General features: G+C 44.4%; 2 protein-coding genes across 7 annotated transcripts in view; one reads left to right on the top strand and one right to left on the bottom strand.

Moving 5' to 3' along the window:
* Positions 1 to 21,015, top strand: part of LOC138489239 (pregnancy-specific beta-1-glycoprotein 3-like) — a 222,083-nt gene that overhangs the window by 163,907 nt on the left and 37,161 nt on the right. The window lies entirely within an intron of this gene.
* The window catches only part of LOC138489237 (AN1-type zinc finger protein 2A-like), a 422,968-nt gene continuing 407,144 nt past the window's right edge, over positions 5,192 to 21,015 (bottom strand). For all 4 annotated transcript variants that reach the window (XM_069616923.1, XM_069616925.1, XM_069616927.1 and 1 more), the window contains one exon: positions 5,192 to 7,166. In XM_069616923.1, coding sequence (XP_069473024.1) covers positions 7,122 to 7,166 — 45 coding nt within the window. In that variant the 3' untranslated portion in view covers positions 5,192 to 7,121. The remainder of the gene's footprint in view (positions 7,167 to 21,015) is intronic.

Below are 21,015 nucleotides of genomic sequence, written 5' to 3'. Positions count from 1 at the left end.
ATGAAAAAAACTCAGTGACCATAGCTCGAGCCACTATATTGTCAAGGCTGGATTATTGCAACATCTTGCTATGTGGAGCCTCAAAATCCAACATCCAGGCCTGCTAAATCATCCAGAACGACGCGGTCAGCGTGGCCGTGAACATCTCTAGAGGGGCACATATATCCAATCTTAGGAAAGAACTTCACTGGCTCCCGGTGCAGGAGCGTATTCAATTTAAAATTGGTACGTTTGTACATCACTCTCTTTATGGCAAGGCCCGCGAATATCTTAAAGCTCTGGTTCCACCGCACCAACCCACCAGATACTTGCGATCCTCCTCTCTTGCGCAGCTACAAAGAATTAGGTTCACTAGATCCAGGGGTCTAGGTAGGTCTTTTCGGGGACATGGCGTCATCTTCTTGGAACGCCTTACCCCCCACCATTAGAGTTATGGCCAACCTCAGGCTTTTCAGAAAAACCTTGAAAACTCGTCTTTTCAGGTAAACTCCACGTTTTCCACCAGGCTCTCCACCAGTGACCGCTGATTATTGTTCTGCTCATTTTGTTTTGTTGTGCCCAGATGTCTGCGTGCTGTCGGCGCATTATAAATTCATAAATAAAATTATAAATAAACGCCGAGTGTAAGGAAAATGTTAGATGCCCCCCCCAGCTATTGTGAATAATATCGAAGGCGATCTGCTCTGTTTTATGCGTCATGGCTGGATCGAGGCAGGGGGACGGGGGGATGTGGAAGGGGCAGCTGGGGAACAGATTACTAATAAATGTAATGTGGATGTAGTGTTATTATAGTTGATTGTTGTGCAAAGATACGGTTTACGTGGAATAATTACATAATCAATTTATCACTAAATATATTTGTTTTTTGTTATGTGTGTGTTCATTAGTGGTTTTGCTAAACCAAACGATGCAATAAATACAAAAATAAAAAGCAATGTGAAATACAGTTTCGACTCTTTGCTGCTATTTGTCTATGGCCAGTCAATTCGGATATTACCGAGTATCATTTTGCGTACATGTGAAAACTGATGCTCTTTGCTTGGACGATGCAGACAAATTGGGCCGTCCAAACGTTGAAGAAGATTGACCAATGTATTGACCCTTCGAGCACAGCACAGGGATTCAGTTAGTCTGGGATGTGAATGGGCCAGCTTCACCGTGCGAGTACTATCTTTCCGTAAAGAAGTGAACCAAGGAGTATGACAACCACTGTTCCAGACATCTTCACAGCATGCTCTCTCTCTCTCTTCTAGGCTGGCTCTGATGTGGAAGACCCTAGGGGAATTCGGTATCACATTGTTTCCACAAAGTAAATGACTACATGGTAATTTACTTTATAGACAGTTCATCTAAGGCAAGGGGTGGAAGGAAGGGTGTTGGGCAGGGGGTTGGGGTAAGGGTTAAAGTGAAGGGGGAAGCAGGGTTGAGGGGATTCCACTCATGAAAAAAACATTTCAATGAAATCTGTCGAAGGAATTTCTACAAAGTAAATTACCACAAAGTAATTTACCTCATGGAAGTGACATGTAACACGGAATTCACCATTGGAAGACAGGAAGTATGGAAATAGCAAGGACATTTAGCATTAAGCGCTGTTCCCTCTCCACTGGTTACAGACCACTCTAGGGGCAGCGTCCTTGCAAAGCACCTGAAGGCGTGCTCGGCCCATGACGACACGTAGGGCCTGCTCTTGTGCTGGAAGACCTCAGTTGAGGGGCATTTCAGCATACACTGGATGAAGTAGGATGTCTCGGTCAGCAAGGACCCTCCGATTGCAAGCCTTGAGCGATAGTGAGGATATCACCTTGAAAGGTGAGGTGGCTTGGTTACAGGCTGTTCGGAAGATCTTAAAAGGATTGCGCATCAGGCGAAGAGTGCAACATCGTCAACAGCGCAATGCTGCAGGATTCGGAACACCTTTCAGCCTGAAGTCATGTCTCTTGTAGCCTCTAACCCCAATTCTATCAATGCCAAATGGCGGTGAGACAGTTGGTGATACGAGAGAATAGTTCAGTGGTAAAAGACGCAGGAGAATACGATTTGAGAATAGTCAACGAAAAGGTAATGTTGCACATTGTATAAACGTACGTGTGCCTGAACAGCTCAACAGTCCGAGGCAAGCTATTCATGCCTGGAACCTATGTGTGTGCCTGCCATAGAAAGATGCATATTCACACGCGTGATTTCAGACCTATTGAGCTTGACAGATCTGCAAGCACAAGTAGCACACAAATCATTTAAAAACCAATCCAACTGCATTTGATGCTGGTGAAGAGAACATGCGTCTACTGTAAACGTTTAAGGGATGGGGTAGGCGAGTGTAGAAGGGAGGTATGGGGGCTTGCCTCCGATAAAAATGCTGTAAAAAATCCAACGGCTGTGGTAAATTGGCCCCACTAAGAGATGTACCAGATCCGAATAGACATTATCAAGCTAATGTCATGTTATTATGAAACAGAGAACGTAGGATTCAAAAACGTTGCCATTTGTTAAACCGAATCTGTTATTTTGCAGCAAGTCCTCGCACACGGCAGCTTATGCAAAGTGTATTTATATTGTCCCACAGAATATGTCCTTGGAAATTTTTAATCATCAAGGTAAGGGTGAATTTTGGAAACCTGCCATCTTGGCAATCTAAAGGCATGAAAGAAAAAAGTAATTGATCATGGGCGTCACTCATCCAAAGTTAATGCTAATTGGCTGCAACTATAATCAGCAGGATATTTATGTTTTAATCTGTTCTAAAGTAAAAATGTTTGCACATTGTATGTTACTCAATGGGACACCGAGCCTCGCAGTTAAGTTGGCCTGATCCGAGATGTCTTTCCAGAGGGATGTTCTGGGGTGGAGTCTTACAATGTATTATCATTGAGCATTCTTAACTGGCCAGAAAAGATAGGCCTATGTAGGTCTTTCGGGACACAGCAGTAGTAGTGCAAACCTGCTCAACAAGGTAATCCATCCTCTTTTTGTGTTGGGGGTGGGGGGAGGGCGAGAAAGCGACAAGATTACGCGATTGCTATAAAAACTCAGAAACAACCAATGAGTCTGCTCGGTCAGAGAAGGGGGTGAAACCTCAGTCTTTTCTGCAAGAGCCTAGTGCTCTATTTCCTGACAAGATAAAGAAGTCCAGGTAGATGCACCAGATAAAAACATTCATGGTCAGTTCTAGAAACACAGTTACTGAACCAGCATGAGCAGAGGAAACCTTTCGGCGGGTTCTGCCACTAAAGGAATTTTTAATGTGGTGCCACCCTTCGAGTTGTGTCCTGAAAGACTACATCATACAGATGAGACATGATTCATGGTCCAAGCTCCCTACAAGAGATAGTGGCAGAATATCAGCGCCTTATGAACATGAAGAGTCAACAAATCCTCGGATGGGTATACAGTGCCAAAGGATCTCTGCACTGGACTTGAGCAGGTACCTGGGGCTTGGAGCCTGGTATGTTTTGTGGTGTGCCATTAGCACACCACCCACTGTAGAAGGATGCTGCGGCCAGAGACCTCCAGCCTCCACCTGTGGGGGGCGGTCAGAATCTTAAATGGGGATGCAGAGGCTGATTGAGCTATAATCGTGGCTTTCAGATCTAAAGTTGATACACTTCTTAAAGGTTAGAGTGGTGTTCACACCTAAGCACTGGTCATCCAAACCCCACTCTATGCTCTGTACTGAGAGGGATGGCCACCCCGTGTCTATGCTGAATGATGTTCAGACATTGAATTTGAGCGCTTAAGCAATTGCCATTACTCATCCATCAGATGGGGCCACATTGGGCTCTGAGAGGGTTCCAGGAAATACAAAAGGGTAGTGTTAAAGTGTTGGAATACTTTTTATTCTGGCCCGGGCGGATGGATTACCTGCCTTTCTTTTGACTAATCCTTCATGGATCGTGTATTTGGCCCTTTGCTAGGGGAGTACCCCATTCTGGGTATACATCCCAGATTGCTCAGTTATATTGCTGCAACCTTGCTCACCTCTTGCTGAGTTCTGTCAAGCATAACACTACAATATCTACAGCCATCAACCTCAAGGCTGTCAAAGCCAAAATCAACACCACTCAATTTGGCACGGTTTTGGAACAGAGTCGTCATCACTTGGAAGGACATCCAAATAGGTGTTGTACAAGTTTCTCCATAAAGAAAACTAGACAGGGCCCACAAATAAAACATTTTGGAGAGTGGGAAAAAGCAATGAAACCTGAGCTCAAGCCAACTTTCTGTTCTAGCACCGTCAAAGGAGGAGCCGGAAACTCAACTAAAAGCCTAAGCTGACCGTAGTGAAGCCCTGAACAAACATACCAGTTTCCACAACAACTCAGTTTGCGAGATTTTGCAAAACATTACAAAATAGACTGGTGTTTTTTCAATTTTGTTCTTTTTTTCTAGATCCTAAAACAATATTTGTAAGATGTTTTGGGGATTCCACTGGACCTGCAGCATTATCTTGAGAGTTAGAACTTTTTTGTTACACGCTACCTGCATCTTTATTGGGTCTATTCCAGAGCATGGGAGGTGGTTTCCATTTTCCAAATATTAGCCCTGGTTCAAAAGCTAGATAGCGCTAGATGTGAAACAAGCCCATCTAAAGCAGATTTATGCTTCAGTATATTATAAGCTCAGCACTCAGGAGAGTGCTGTGTTTATGATAGAATAGGAACCTTTGGAGCTGTATTGGTGAATTTAAGCAGTGGGCCTTCCAAGATGTGTATGCTCCATAACCTTTCAGGCATTTTGAGACACACATAGTAACTTTTGTTTTTGCCAAACCAGAGTATTGTTTTCACACTTTCTACTAATACTCAGTTCAAATGTATGTAAATATACATATAAGTATGTAATACCTACTAGGGTTATCGAAAAATAAATGTCCACGTTTGTCACAAAATTCCAGTAATGATGCAGAAAAGGGAGAACGTTCTGCATTTTACCCAACTGATCTTTTGAGACTAAGGGGCAAACATATTTGTAAAGAGTCACCTACGACATGTACATTTATAACATGCAACTCAAAGGAGAAAACGGGGACCTAGGAATGCTCGAAATGCATGTGTGTGCTTATTATTCACCGATAAATGGTGCCAAAATTAGAGAATGTTCTTTTTTCTACCACATTATTGGGTTGTGCTGGGAGATGGGAATTAAAAGTAAAATGACAATATACCACACAGACTATACACAGCACACCAGGTTGACACAGATAAGTCACAATTTATTCAGCATTACAATATCTTAAATAAGTGCTAGTGAATCATAGGATGTCATGTCTGCTGTGCACAAGCCCAGTGTACAGTTCTGGCCGCGTCCCCCCTGCTGCGAAGCAAGAAGGCCATGTCCCAGGCCTTTATATGCCGCTACAAAGGTACTCTCCCTTCCATCCTTTGGAATGCACAAACATTACAAAATTCAATCTAATTATGTATCCGGATACATCAAGTGATTTCAAATACCTTCCAGGCTTTTACGAACATGCGCATTTTAACATGCCGCGCTTATTCTTTTACTGACGATCACATGCAAACACACCACGCAACATGGACAACAGTCCTGCCACTGTGTCAAGACCAATGAAAATGCGCCTAACCCTTGGGAGCTGACCACAAACTGCAGGAGCTTTAATCAGACGAGTAGACCGCAGAGCTCCCTGCACTGCTTCCAGCTTGCCATTTAAGAATCAATTTATTGTAGAATCAAAATGGTCTTAATGATGAGCACCAATGTATCCTGTTTCTGAAAAATTTGGTTACAGTGAATAGAAACCTACGGTGCCACAAAGGGCTCAACTTATTTTTCAACCTAATTAAGAGAAGCGTACAAATGATAAACAACCCGCCACGCTACTGCAACAAGATAAACATATAAAAATTTAAGCAGTCACAGCGACAAATAAAAAAGAAAAGCAACTCCATCAGAATGTCCTCGAGTATTATTGTTTTCAAAAAGGTCACATTAGTAATAATTACACAGAGATCACATAAATCCAGTCATAACAGTCAAAAACATCATAAGACTCACTAGCAGTTAAAATTGCATTGGATACAAATGATATTCAAACTATATTAACACAGCAAGAGTGGCTGCAGAGCCAGTCACCAACTAAGGAGTGGCTCCAAGGGTCAGATTTCTATTAGCATGTGAAATCATCAGCGCTCATAGCCCCATCTTTCCCTCTGAACCTTCTGGCTGTTTGGGAGAGGTTCAGCCGAGGCCTGTAAATCTAGTGAACGACTGCATTCCAAGGAACCCGATTGGTTTGCCAAATCTCAAACCTCCCAAAAATGTCTTATCAAAAATATGTTTGTTTCAATTGATACTTTCATATGGCAGCATTTATACATCTAAAAATGATGTTCTATTTAAATCTGAACTATTGCATCCACTCCAAAAAGCGCCAATATATACGCCCTCTGAATTTACATGAGGAATTTTGATTCTACAATAAAACCTTTCCTAAAGGCATTCAAGTAAAAGTGCCGACAAGCCTTTTTTGTATTCAATCCTCCGATCAGGACAGGGTTACTGGGGTTCAACAGCTAGCCCCTGCATTGTCGCGCCTTGCCAAATACATCGCAAAACACAGACTAGTGATTCACCACGCACATCCTATTGAATGCGTGATCAAATTGCTATGATAAAATGCCATTCTGTTTCCCCGCTGGTGCCTTGGCTGGATTCCATAAAGCTTGATCAGGGAAAACTATCCTTCAATAGTCCGGCTACTCTCCATCTTTAACATAATCGCCATGGTTTACAATTTTACATAAATTAAATGTATTATACACGATTTTTACAATTTATACATTACCAAGGCCCACATCCCATTGACCCCTAACAACACTGAATAAGAATCTGTAAAATGTTTACCACTAAAATACATTATGCTCATGTGGGTCAATGTTTGGAGCCCTGAAAAGAGAAACCTTTCAGAAACTGAAAATGTACTCCTTCTGAAATGCTTAAGACATTGGTGGACTCCGAGCCACATCCTAGCAGCAGCAAAAAACCATGGCCCAAACTGGTATAATCCCTCCGTCTCACGCCTTGACAGGTACGATTGTTCCTCAGACAGCCCACCGCTCCATCCTTTTCTTAGCAATCCGAGGCGCATACCAGTCCAAGTGTCAAGACACTGTGCAGTTGGATGACTTGGAAGTCCGATTTTCAGCCTAAAAAGAAAAAAGAACATGCCTACATTAGACATTACAGTGACAAAGATGAGCTTAATACCATGTCAAACCACTGATCATAGGTGATCATTTCCAAATCCGAAGAGACTCCTGCCACCCATAATGTCTCTAACCCCCCACTTCACTTTGCAGCTGGCTGGCCAGCTGCTGTCATAGATCGGATGCTACAAGCAAGAACTTCAGACTTTTGGCAGAGATTTCTGCCAGCTATTAGAGACTACTCTTAAAGGAACGACTCCGGGAAGAGGATTGGGGGCTTCCTGCACTGCTATAGTGACAGCCGAATAGAACTCCCTGCAGTGGATGAAATAGGTCTTCAAGACGCTCCTTGAAAAAACACTGTATTCAATGAAAAATTAAGAGCTCGAAAACTCTTGTTTGAATTGAAATTTTGAATCTCATATCTAAAATAAAATCACTATCCCAAACAAAAGAATGCAAAGGGTGCAGGGGCACAAAACAACAGTTCTAAAAATAAAGGGTCGGACAAATAGCCATAAAAATACTACAAGTTCCTCAGAAGGGAAGTTGCATCAACAACAAGGTCATCTAGACTCCGTGGAAAAAAGCAATTAACGTAGCACAAAGCAGGCTTTAGATGTAGAGTCTAAAGAGTTCTGTCATTAGAAACGTGACTTCCGGAGGCACTGCATAGCTCAGTAAAAAGGGGAAAAAGGTAAGCAAGAGTAAACAATACAAAAAATAATGTATTCACATACATTTAAAATGCGCTATTATGTAAAGGGGAAAAAATGCTGTAGGTTTTGAAGATTAAATCTGCACACCAAATTTTCTGATCCACCACAGAATCTCAGGTCTACTTATGCACTCCCAAATTAACCCTATGCAGGCTCTGCACTTTTCAATTAAGCACGATGGCTGCAAAAACAATCTTAATATAGATACGTTTACGGCATTGCAGAGTTATGGTAAACAAAGTAAAGAGTCAACCCAGCTATGCAAATCACCCACATTTTGAACATTTGAGGAAAAACGAGGAGCAATATCAAACCCAACCAGAACCTCCCGCAAAATGTGCATCTAACACATATGACCTATCCTAGAAACAGAAATAAAAACTATTTCTAACATCCGGCCCCAGCACAGCAAGTTCACGGCAGGTTTTGGGTGCACCAAGTGACCAGGAAATATATGCACGTAATCCAAAAATTTTAGACTGGAACCTGCGAGTACTCAATCTCTTTTTTGCTCATCTCTAGCCTAGTCTGTATTACCTACGGAGAAAGTGGGTTGGGTGGGGTGTAGAGGGGGTGGTTACCACACACTCTACAAAAAAGCTGGATGTTTTCACCCAGCTAAGTCTGGTGCTCACACAATGGCTCAATGCAAGCTCAATTCCTTTAATTAAACATAGAAGTCCTTTCACCTAGTTTTATACAAATTACTGACTCGTAACTGCATTTGTTCACTGAAAGTAATGTTCACATTTTATTCATACAGGTAGACCAGATTTTCATGTATAGTTCTTCAATGCAAAATAATATTTCAAGGGAGCAATTGCCAGGAACCATCATGGCCTAGCTGTATTGCCTATGCATTTCGGAGATTCTCCATCTTCAGGGCTTCAGTATTGCCATGTTATACATTATTCAACAAAAATCAATAAGATTTCATATATAGACAACATGCAGCAAATCAGAAATGAGAAAGAATATGTAATATATAACACAAAGTACATACCAAATGTGTTCATGTGTATTTTCAAGGCATGGTTAACGATGGTAAGGAAGGAAAACAAATTCATAAATGCTACTACAATGAGTGGTAATCACAAAATAACAAGACTCTGTAGATATAGGTCACATTTAGAAAAAGTACCTTAAGCACGTGGCCGTTTCGCTATAGTTCCATTAGTGCTGATTGTGAGAGGAAAATAAGATAAAAAGAGAAATCACTAACTATTCATGGCAATAATTGGGCTCATGGCGCCCATATACCAGTCGTGTGTTAAAAAAGTTGTTCAAATTGAAGCAAATTTACCTGAGCCCAATTTTTGCAATGAATAGTTATTGAATTTCTCTTTTCATCTTATTTTCCTCTCACAATCCGCACTAATGGAACTAAAGCGAAACGGCCATGTGCTTAAGGTACGTTTTTCTAAATTTGACTTATATGTACAGAGCCTTGTTATTTTGTGATTACCACTCATTGTAGTAGCATTTATGTATTTGTTTTCCTTCCTTGAATTGAATTGAGAATTGAGCTCGCATTGAGCCATTGTGCGAGCACCAGACTTGGCTGGGTGAGACCATCCAGCTTTTTTGTGGATTTCTGTATTTTGTGGTCCAGGTGTCCTAGGACCAATATATAGCCTGGTAGCTCCTCATTGTTATTTGGAACAAAACGGGCGATTTGAACATTTAATTACAAGGTGGTGCCCACCTCTATTCACCTCTTTACCTCCCACTCTACACCACACCCACCATGTCCCATCTTTTTTCAACTTCAAACTACCCCTCAGCTCTGCAATGAAGTAAATCGAATAAGCAAAGGGAGCTGTACAGACCAAATGCGGACAGTATGGAAGAGCATAGCCACCTGCTTTCCAGGGTCCTCTCTGTCGGGCCCCATCTATCATTGACTGTCACACACCCGGTCTCCTTCCTGATTTCTTATTAGCCTCAAGTCCTTGCGCTTCTCAACGACTTTCGAAAAATTTAAAACTAATTTATTATGCTCTTATTTCTTACTGCCACTCCCTTATCCTTCCAACCTCAGCTTCTGCTCTCTTTACCGTACAGCCGATTCAGTACGTATTTTGCATATTACAGGTAACCAACTTAACATACATTTCAACACCCTCCAGTCTTCCCAACAATAATGCCACGGCCTCCTATTTCCCCAATTCCCACCCCTCCCCTGTCACTGCTTTGGAATCCTTCATTGTCCCCTTCCCATGTACTCCTCATCTCAGTTACACCAAGACCCTTTCTGTTTCCCCATATTTTACAACCACCACTTCCTTCACTCTTGCCCTAAAATTATCGTTCCAGAATATTTCAAACCAGGAAGAAACGACAAACCTTCTATAAATAACCTAAAATTAAGTGAAGGCTAATCTATGAAGACCCACAATCCCTATAGGAGAGTGAAGGACTGAAAGATGTAGTATTTTGAGCAAATAAGCCTAATTTAGAGAAGTGTTGTTTTATTGTGCTGCTTGTATCAGATTTTGCATCACATTATGCTTGCCACCTTCTACATTACAGTGCAAATGAACACATTCCACTTGCACACAGATTAAAAGAAAACGTTACTTCGCTTTGATTCGGAAAGTTAGGATGTAGTTTTGTCCCCAAAAGCCAAGATAGGATTTTGGCAAAATGCATCTTCGACCCCAGAGGTACCTGTGGTGTTCGGACTAAAATCGCAACCATAAAATTGAAAAGGATTACACCCAAGGAACTAAATTCTGGTGAGAGGCAGCAGATTGAGTTAATTGGCCAGGGTAAGCTGAGATAGAAAGAGGGTAGTTTGGGTTATCCCCATAATCTAAAGAGTTTTAATTATTATATTGTAACAGTACGTTGGGGGTTGTGTGAAGCAATATAGGCACTTTGCCTTTTCAAAATATGCTTCTGGCTTAGATTCTTTTGAATCCATGTAATATGCAAGTAATTCTAGTGCAGCAGTTGCCACAGTATAGTTGAGTATCAAGAACCATAGGAAACACAAACATTTCATTGCTAATAACTTGACTTGCATGACAGATTTTCCGGATATTTTGCAAAGGTTTTGGGATTAGAAGAGCACGTGTTGGATAGCACTGTTTAGGGATTTGATCCTCTATTGTATGACCCGTCTCTTGTTTTAATCACCTTTTTAACCTTTCCTCTTGACTACTGTATGTAAAAAGGATTTTGAAATTGCTGTCTGGTGTTATAGCCTTTTTGTATAAAATGGCTAGTTTTCATATTTTATGACAACTTTGTTTTTCTCTGTAAAATGTATTTTGATATCTGTAATAATATAATCATGTATTTTAAGAATGTATTTTATTGATTGTAATTTATTCAAGGTTGAATTCATTTTGTTTTCTATAATTTAAAAAAAACAGTTAGTCACGGCACCTCCCATCCGCCACAGCTGGAAAATTTGAGAAAGATTTGTTGAAAAATGTGAATAGTTATCAAGAAAGCAAAAAACACTTTTCGCCCTACCTCCATTCATTTTCTACAGAGCAGAAGTACACATTTCGAGACAGGGCATAGCAAATACCGCTGGAAGGAACTGGACAAGGTACAAAACAACTTGGGCACAAAGCGTTGAATCGATTTCCAAAAGGGTCTGGGGTTATTCCGTCGAGTAGTTAAAATATTTGATGGGGGCTGCCCCTTTCTCCAAAATTATAGCTATATTTCCCATGGGGCTTTGCAGCAGAACAAGTTACTTACCCCTGGTAACGTTCTTTGACTGGATGTTCCTCCCAAGTATTCCTTATTTTATAAAAATTCCAATATCCAGCTTAGCTGCTTCGAAAAATGTTTCCAGTAGAGGGCGCTACACGTCGAGGTCTGTATACTAGATGTCGCTAGGAGGCCTCCTTCTCGATGTCGACGTCACCAAAGGAATATAAAGCGCGCCAGCGTTTGTTGGCTTCAGTTAAGATTTTACGAATGTAGGATCTATTCCATACCTGACAGTTACTCCTGAGAGAGCGCAGCCTGCAATAGCAAAGGAAATTATACTGCGGAGTAGGTTGGGATGGGGGATAAGGAATATGTGGGAGGATCATCCAGTCGAAAGAAAATTACCAGGGGTAAGTAACTTGTCCTTCAATTGGATTGTGTCCTCTCACGTATTCCTCATCTCATAATAGACTCCCAAAGCAGTTTCAGTATTACTGGAGAAGGGAGTCAGAATTTTTCATGAAAATTAGTATTTGTATTTTGTATTTATTTATTTGTAATGCGCACCAAACCCAAGGGTAACTGGGCGCAGAGGCAGCAAGAGGGTTGCAAAGCTTCGTTACATACAGTAAGGTGAGGTCCAGCTGGGGTTACATTGCCGGACGTATCACGCCAAATAGGATGGGTAGAGCATGTACATTGGAGGCAGTAATATACATATTTACATTCAATGAGTAAGCTAGAGCATATATATTCGGGCAGTACTATAAACATATTTACATTCAATGAGGAGCCACATGGTACTGGCGAGTCCGGGTCTCAAGAGTCGTTATGAGTCGAGAGATTTGAGCCAGTGGACGGTCCTGGCTCTGAACTGGTGTTAGGGTAGGTCCTCCCTGCAAGTCGGAGGGAGGGAGTTCCAGAATTGTGCTGCTTTTACTGGAAAGCTATTGCCCCCAGATGTAGTACGTTTCAACCTGGGCACAAGTAGAAGGTTGGAGTTGGCCGTTCTTGAGGGGCGGGAGAGGGTAGGTCTGGTAAATCTGGCGATGAGGTATTGGGGGGCTGCTTGGTGGAGGCATTTGTGAATCAGAGACACCGATTTAAGGAATATCTTGTCCTTGGTGGATAGCCAATTGACAGATCTTCTGGAATCTGAAATATGGGCTTTCTTTGGGATACTGAGGGCCGCTCTGAGGGCATTATTTTGGAGGATTTGGATTTTGTTAGAGATATATTTGTTGCACCCTACGTATAAGGCATTGCAATAGTCCAGCTTGGACAGGATCAGCGCCCTGGCCAAGGTGGTGCAGTTGGTGGGGGAGAGAAAGGGTTTGGCTGCCCTGATGAGTTTGCAAGTGTAGGAAGTGGCGGATGCCAATGCGTTCACTTGTTTGTTAAGGGTAAGGGTAGAATCTAGATAGAATCCGAGGGTTTTAACCTCCTTAGCTACCATGATTTTGTTATCGTCAATTATGAATGATGAATATTTGTGGCCCAGGTTTGTTGAGGTAGTGTGTCGAGCCTAGAATGAGAAGTTCCGTCTTGTCATCATTCAGGCATAGACAGTGTGAAGCCATCCATGCCTGGATGATGAGGTACACTTTATTAACGAAGGCCAAATCCTTGTCATAATCCCCCGACAACGGGATGAGGATCTGGGTATCATCGGCATAATTAGTGTAGGTGATACCTAGATCGTCTAGATCATCGAAAAGGGGCTTCGTGAAGATGTTATAAAGTGTAGGGGAGACGCAAGATCCTTGCGGCACGCCACACGTGATAGGGGTGGGGTCGGCCGCAGAAGATAGTGAGAAGACTCTCATCGTACGGTTATTAAGGAAGGAATGGATCCAGTTGGTTGCTTCTTGAGAGAAGTGGGCGGCTATTTGTAGGTGGTTACACAAGATCTCATGGTCGACCAGATCAAAGGCCGCGGAGAGATCAAGGAGAAGCAATAGTGCTGTCTTCCCCTGGTCTCTCAGCTCGTCTATCTGTGTCTTGAGATCTACGAGTGCGGTTTCTGTTCCGTGTTGTGGCCTGAAGCCCGATTGTCGGACTCCTAAGAGTTGGAAGTGCTCAAGGTGTTGTTGGATCTGTTGGTAAGCTATTTTGTCAATGATTTTGAGAAGGAATGGTACTGTGGTGATAGGGCGGTAGTTAGTTGGGGTGGAAGGGTCCAAGTTCGGTTTTTTAAGCAAAGGGAGGACCCAAGACTGTTTTAAGTTGTTGGGTACGGTGCCTGATGTGAAAGACGCATTTATTAGTTTGGTAATAAATGGAGCAAGATCACGGGCAGCATCCTTGATCAGTTGAGCGGGGCATAAATCTCCGTGGCAGTTTGAAGGTTTGAGGGTGAGAATGGTATTTTCAACCTCTTTGGTGGATACTTTGTGGAAGTTGAAGGAGGGGTTGTACGCTGGGGGGGGAGGGTGGACTCGGGTGAACCTTTTTGTGGGGGATGGTACTCTGCTTGGTGGAGGAGAGCAGAGATTCTTTTTTGGTGCTTATCTTAGTCTTGAGGGATGAGATTTTATTCGCTAGGGCATTTTGAAAGCCCGTGCACCAGTGTTTATCTTTGATACACGAATCTGGTGCTTGGATCGGGGATTCTATCTCTTTAAGAATTGTGAAAAGCTCTCTAGTGTTAGATTTAGCTTGTGCAATTCGCGTGCTAAATGACGATTGCTTAGCCAGTATGATTTCTTTTTTATATTGGGAGGCTAGATTACTCAGGTATTTTTTGTTTTTTTCTGAGGGGGAAGCTCGCCAAAGTTTTTCGCAGCGTCGTTTTTCCTGTCTGAGGGCTTTGAGGTGAGGTGAAAACCAGGAGCTAATGTGTTTCCGAGGCTTGCTCTTTTTTAGCTTCAAAGGGGCTATAGCGTCAAGGGATGAGAGCATAATTTTATTGTAGATGTCAACCATCGTAAGGGGATCAGTGTGATCTGGGATGGCGTTCAGAGTTGGTATGATGAGCGGGATCAGATTGTCAGGGGTGATGTTCTTTTTATTACGGGATTGGATAGCTGGAGCTATGTTGTTGGTTGGTGCTGGGTATTAGTAATTCTCATGCATCTGTGTGCACAGAATACAACACTGCCTTACCAAATAAGACTTCCTGGCCTGAAGAAGAATCCAAACTGTAATGTTTAGTGAAAGTATGTACAGACGACGTTGTGGCAGCCGCACACATTTCTTTAATTGGTACTCCCCCCCCCTAATGCAGAGGAAGTCGCCATGCCCCTTGTCGAATGAGCACCAAGGCCTTCTGGAGGATCTTTTCCTGCCAGTCTGTAGCATTCAGATTTGGCCAGTATTATCCATCTGGATAACATCTCTTTAGTGGTTGCCATACCAAACTTGTGGCCCGAGTAGCCAACAAACAGTTGGCCACCTTGGATTAGTTTTTCCCATTCTGGTGATATAGAAGTCAAGTGCATGTTTAGGATCAAGCCTGTGTAGCCTTTCATAAAATTATGGTAATGTTATTTTCTCAGTCAGATGGAATTCGGATACAATTTTGGGTAAAAAGGTGGGGTTCACCTCCAGGACCACCTTGTCCTTATAGAAAATAGTATATGGAGGCTTGCAGGATAAGGCCTGAAGTTCACTCACCCTTCGGGCAGATGTAATGGCTACTAAGAAGATGGTTTTTAAGGTTAGCAGCCTCAAAGGACAGGAGTGCATAGATTCGAAAGGAGCACACATCAAACACTAAGTCGAGTTCCCAAAACGGGGACTTGAAAAGGGACCGGAGGGAAAACATTATTACAGGAATTTTGAAGATACCTCCTCCGATGTGCGCTTAAATATAGAATAAGCCTCAAGATATCCTTTAAGAGTATCAATCTGGAGCCCCAGATTAGCTAGGTGTAACAAAAAGGATAACACCATAGGTGTACTACAAAAGGGTCAACATGCTTATCTCTACAGCAGCTGCAGAATTTGTTCCTTATGGACAAAGGCAAAATCTCCATTACGTCATCCGGGAGGTCCCAATCCTTGTATCTCAGACTTTTAGAAACCATACATGAAGGCTGAGTGTCTTGATCTCTGGATGGAGAACCCGATCTTCCTCTTGCGAGAGAAGATCCTCTCTTTAAGGGAAATGTATTGAAGGGCAGATGGACATGTCCAGAAGGTCCGGGAACCCTCAACTCCTGGACCAATCCGGAGCAATTAGGATAATGGATTTCCCGAACTTTCGCAACCTCTTGATCACGCGAGGAATGACGGGGACTGGTGGAAACTCGTACAGGAGTGGAAATTCCCAGTCCACCACAAACACGTCTCCTAGAACTATTCTTGGGGGAAATTCCCTGGAGCAGAACAGTTCGCCCTTCTAGTTGACACCAAAGTGTGAAGATCTCTTGCGCTAGCTCCCCACTCATGGGTGACTGTGCTCTGCCTGCTCAGTGCGTCCGCCGCCGTATTCTCCACCCCGGCTACGTGAACTGCTGATAGGGAGATGCCTTCTCGGATTGCCCAGAACCAGAGCTGCATTGCCTCTTTGCGCAGTGGTATTGACCCTACACCACCTCTTTTGCTGAGGTAGTACATGGCCACTGTGCTGTACGTCATTATCAGGATGTTCTTTACCCATACAGTGGGCAGAAAGACCTTCAGCGCTGGTCTGATTGCCCGCCGCTCCAAAAGTTGATGTGTAGTTTGGACTCGAATGGAGATCAACTACCGCTGATTGACAGATGGTTGGAGTGGGGTCCCCACCCAGTGAGTGAGGCGTCCGTCACTACGGTGATCTCCGGCCATGGTTGCCAAAAAGGTTCTCCTTTCAGAATGTTGTCCTTGCAGGCCCACCACCAAAGGTCCTGCGAGACTCTGCTCGGAATCTGTAGGAGGTCTGACATCCTTCCTGAGAATTGGACCACTGAATCCCGAGAGCCCATTGGAGAGATCTCATTCTCAGGCTAGCCTCTAGCATCAAACAAATTTAGGATGCCTTGAGGCCGAGCAACCTCAGAAAGTTGAAAGCTGGGAGATGCTGGGCACTATGGAATTTGGTTACCATCTGCAGAATGTCTTGAGCTCTCACATCTGGTGGCAAGGCTTTTCCCAGGGATGTATCCAGGACTGCTCCAATGAATTAGAGCCTTTGAGATGGTATCATTTGAGACTTCTTGAAGTTGAGAGAGAAGCACAGTCTGTGAAGGGAGTGACAGGTGGAGCTAAGATGTTCAAGGGCCTGTTCTGGGGACCTGACCCATATCAACCAATTGTCCAGGTAGGGGTAGACGTGAATCCCCCCCTCTCCTGAGACTTGCTGCCACCATCGCAATCAACTTGGAGTAAAAACCCTTGGGGCGGATGTCAGCCCAAATGGCAGAACTCGAAACTGATGACAAACACCAATGGTGAACCTCCTGTACTTTCTGTGCTTGAGATGGATTGGCACATGAAAGTAAGCATCCTGAAGGTCCAATGATGCCATCCAGTCCTGAAGCTGGAGGGCCTGAAGGATCTGAGAAAGTGAGACCATCTTGAACTTGTCCTTGTTGAGGAATTTGTTCAAGTCTCTTAAATCCAAGATGGTTCTCAAGCCTCAGTCCTTTTTTGGAATGAGAAAGTATGGGGATTACGAACCCTTGCCTCTCCGCTGCAGGTACTGCTTCTATATCACCTTTCTCTAGCAGGGTTAATATTTCCTGCATAAGGAGTGGATCTGGAACTTTGAAAGAGCTGTTCCCCGGTGAATTGAGGCCTTTTTAGAAAGGGCAGCAGTAACCCTGGGCAACTGTTTCCAACGCCCATGCATCTGAAGTAATAGCCTGCCATCAGATGCCATGAAAGTCTGCCTCCCACTGTAGTCTTGTGAACTAAGTCCTCAGAGGTTTTGGGGTGGCTGACGCAGTGGCTGATGGCAAAGTAGTCACTGCTGAGGTGGTCTTAGTACCTCTTCCCCGTCCACCATGTGAGAATCTTCTTTGGCCTCTTTGAACTGACTGTCATCTGCCTCTTCCAAATGTGGAGTAGTGACGAAAGGACCTACCTTTCCTAGGCATAGCCATGGGCCGAATTGGAGGTTGTCTAATCACACCAGGGGATTTGGATGCTGCCTTTGAAGTGTGTAGTTCCTCCAGACTTGCATCAGCCTTGATACTGAAAAATGTGTACCGTCAAAGGCCACGATAAGCAGTCTGGATTGTACATCGGGAGCAAATCCTGACTTCCTTAACCAGGCAAACCTGTGCATCACTGTACTAGCCGCCATTGCTCTGCAGATCCTGTCAGCGCCGTCGAGACCAGTCTGGAGGGATTCACACATAAAGTCCTTTCCATCCTCGACTTTGTTCAAAAAACGGTCTCATTATTCCTCTTCGGGGATATGGTCGGCCAGCATGGATATACACTCCCTAAGGGTATGAGTGATTCTAGCCAACGTGCATGTGGCATTTGCTGACTTCAGGCCCATACTTCCAGCGGAAAAAAACCTTCTTGGCTAAAGCGTTGTGACACTTATCACACCTATTAGAGGGATAGTAGAGTAGGCATTTTGTCTTCTGGTCGAGGTGACAGCCTGTACCACCAGACTCTCCAGAGTTGGCTGCTTTGACAAATAACAGGGATCACTGCTTTGACACTGTATTTATAAGTCAGTTTCTTGTTAAATAATACATTTATCAGGCGCCTCCCAATTGGTAGTTACGCACTTTTGTAAAGCTGCATGAAATGGAACAATTGGGTCTTCCTGAGGTCCCCTGTCCAGAACATCGGTCGGGTCACCTTGCTCTAAAACTGGGCGTGGTCTACTCCATCCCATGTACTCAACTGCCCTCGACATTAACTTCCTGTAGGTTACTTCTGCATGATCAGATGGATCTGATCTGCCAAACTCTGGCATCATGTATGGACTCTTGAAGGTCTTTGGATTTTAAAAAAAATTAGGGCCTCAGGGACTGATGGCCTACCATATTAGAGGCCAAAAGGTCTTGATTCATCATACAATGGCTCTATGTCCTCATAATCGAGGAAATAGACTTGAAAAAGTCAGCCCTAGGTAAAGGGGTATATGTTTTTTCCATGATACACTGAAGCACTCCCTTGTGCACCCTCTCCTTAAGAAATCCTCTGCCGACCCCTCCTGCCCGGCTAACTATTGCTCAATCTCCATCCCTCCCTTCCTGGGCAAGCTCCTGGAGAAACTGCCCATCTCCTAGCTTAATCTCCACACTGAATCTGTTGGTTGTCTTCATGACCATCAGTCTGGCTTCTGAGCTGCCAGAAGCACAGAAACTGCTCTCCTGAACATCCGTAAAGACCTGCTCTCCAACCTTGACGGTAACACCCCTTGCGTCCTCATCCTGCATGATCTCTCGTCTGCCTTTGACACTGTCAACCATGCCATCCTGCTCAACCGTCTCCGTGATAACCTGGGTATCACTTGTCAGGCTCTGGTGTGGCTGACTTCTTTCCTCTCCGACTGACCCTCCCAGGTCCACCTTGGGTCCTTCCTCTACGCTATCTTTTTCTCTACCTGTGGTGTCCCCGAGGGATCCAACCTCTCTCCCTGGCTGTTCAACCAATACCTGGCACTCCCTTCCCACCAATACCTGGCACCAATACCTGGCCCACCGCATCGCAGCTCTTTGCCCCAACTTTCAGTGCTATGCGGATGACACCCAGCTCATTTTCTGGCTACCCTCGGCCGCCTCCTCACCTTCCCTCATCTCTGACTGCCTGCCTGCTATGCAGGAGTGGTGTGCTGCCAATGACCTCTGCCTTAATGCCAGTAAGACTGAGATTCTCATCGGCATACCCGCTCCCTCCTTTCCTGTAGCTCTCTGGCCAGCCTCTCTTGGCCCTCTTCCTGCTCCCACCTGCAAGGCTAAAAACCTCGGGTCATATTTGACTCCACAATCTGCTTCTCTCTTCACATCTCTAACATCTCCAAGAAGTCACACTACCAGCTGCACCTCCTCAGAGGTATTCTTCCTTTCCTCTCCTTCCCCCAGACGCTCACTGTCTCCAGAGCTCTGGTTCTCTCAAGGCTGGACTATTGCAACAGTCTCTTTCTAAATCTGCCTGCTTCTACTCTCCGCCCTCTGCAAATCATCCAGAACAGGACTGCGAGACTTGTCCTTGGCCTCAAGCCCAGGGATCGTATCTCTCCAGGACTGAAATCTCTGCACTGGCTCCCAGTGGCCGGGAGGATTAAGTTCAAAACCCACTGCATCGTCCACAAGGGCTTCTGGGGCCTGGGACCTCAATACCTTCAACTCTCTCTTCCTAAATATCTTCCCCCTCTAGCTCTTCGCTCATCCACCTCCAACTACCTTAAGGTCAGCCACTTCTCCAAACAACGAGTTGGTGGTAGATCTCTTTCTTCAGCTGGTGCCTCCCTCTGGAACAGCCTCCCAGCCTCCCTTAAATTTGGAGAACCATCTCCTGTTCCGGAAGCACCTCAAAACTCACTGTAACCACTGTACAGCATTGTAACTGTAAAGACTAAGCAGAGAATAATCGTGTGTACCCCTGCGCCCTCTTACCGTCGGGTCCGGCACGCAATACAAATGAATAAACAAACAAAACCATTCTCTTTGCTTCTGCCTTTTCTCCTTCTCTCCTCTGCTGACCTCCTTGCTGTTTCCGGAACTGCACTGGCTACCAGCCCGTCAAGTGGCACAGCGAGTAGAGCGCTCGCCTTGACATCAGTGCAGAGCCTGCGAACGCAGGTTTGAATCCCGGCAGCGCCAAACTCAGCATTTCATCCTTCCGGGGTCGATACATGAGCACCACACACCGTGGGTAATAATAAGCAGCGCTCAGATACCTGAGGGTTCGTAGCGCTATATAAATGCCAAATTATTATTATTATTACCTGGACACCCTCTGTCCTAGGGCCCAGGTTTCCTCCCCCGCCAGCGTCACGCACCTGCACTGCCCACCTGGCAACCCCCGCACTTGGGACTGTTTCTGTATCCCTACAGTCCCCTTACCAGCCCTTGACACCTGATGTCTGCACTTACCCATGCACTTGCCACCTGCTGGCTGTTACTAAATGTTTTATCCATTCTCATGTACTGCACTGTCCCTGCCCCCTTTCCACGCACTTGCACGATCTGAATTGACACCTGGCCTAGTAGGATTGTTGTCTGTCCTCCCATTGTTCCGCTCCCTTGCCTCGTCGCACCTTGAAACACTTGTGTATAGGCGCGTTATAAATGCGATATCATATCATGTTCGACACCGATGGTGTCATGATATTTGTCGACAAAGGTGCTGAAATTGTTGGTACCGTTGAGGGATTTGATGCTTGCGTTTACGACTTCGAGGCCTGTAGCATCGAGGTGCTTAAGCCGGATGCAGGGATGCAATGGCTTTTGATGGGCTTTTGGCGCCGATGGCGTCAACGACGCGTCTTTCGGCGCGATGAATAGTCTCTCAGAGCGGACGACTCAGTCGGGGAAGGGACTTATCAGGCTTTCAACCTGAGCATGGCT

Source organism: Ambystoma mexicanum, chromosome 9 (genome assembly GCF_040938575.1).
Source record: "Ambystoma mexicanum isolate Mex_15411 chromosome 9, UKY_AmexF1_1, whole genome shotgun sequence".
Lineage (NCBI taxonomy): Eukaryota > Metazoa > Chordata > Amphibia > Caudata > Ambystomatidae > Ambystoma > Ambystoma mexicanum.
The sequence above is the reverse complement of the archived record's forward strand: the minus strand, read 5'-3'. Positions and strand labels throughout refer to the sequence as shown.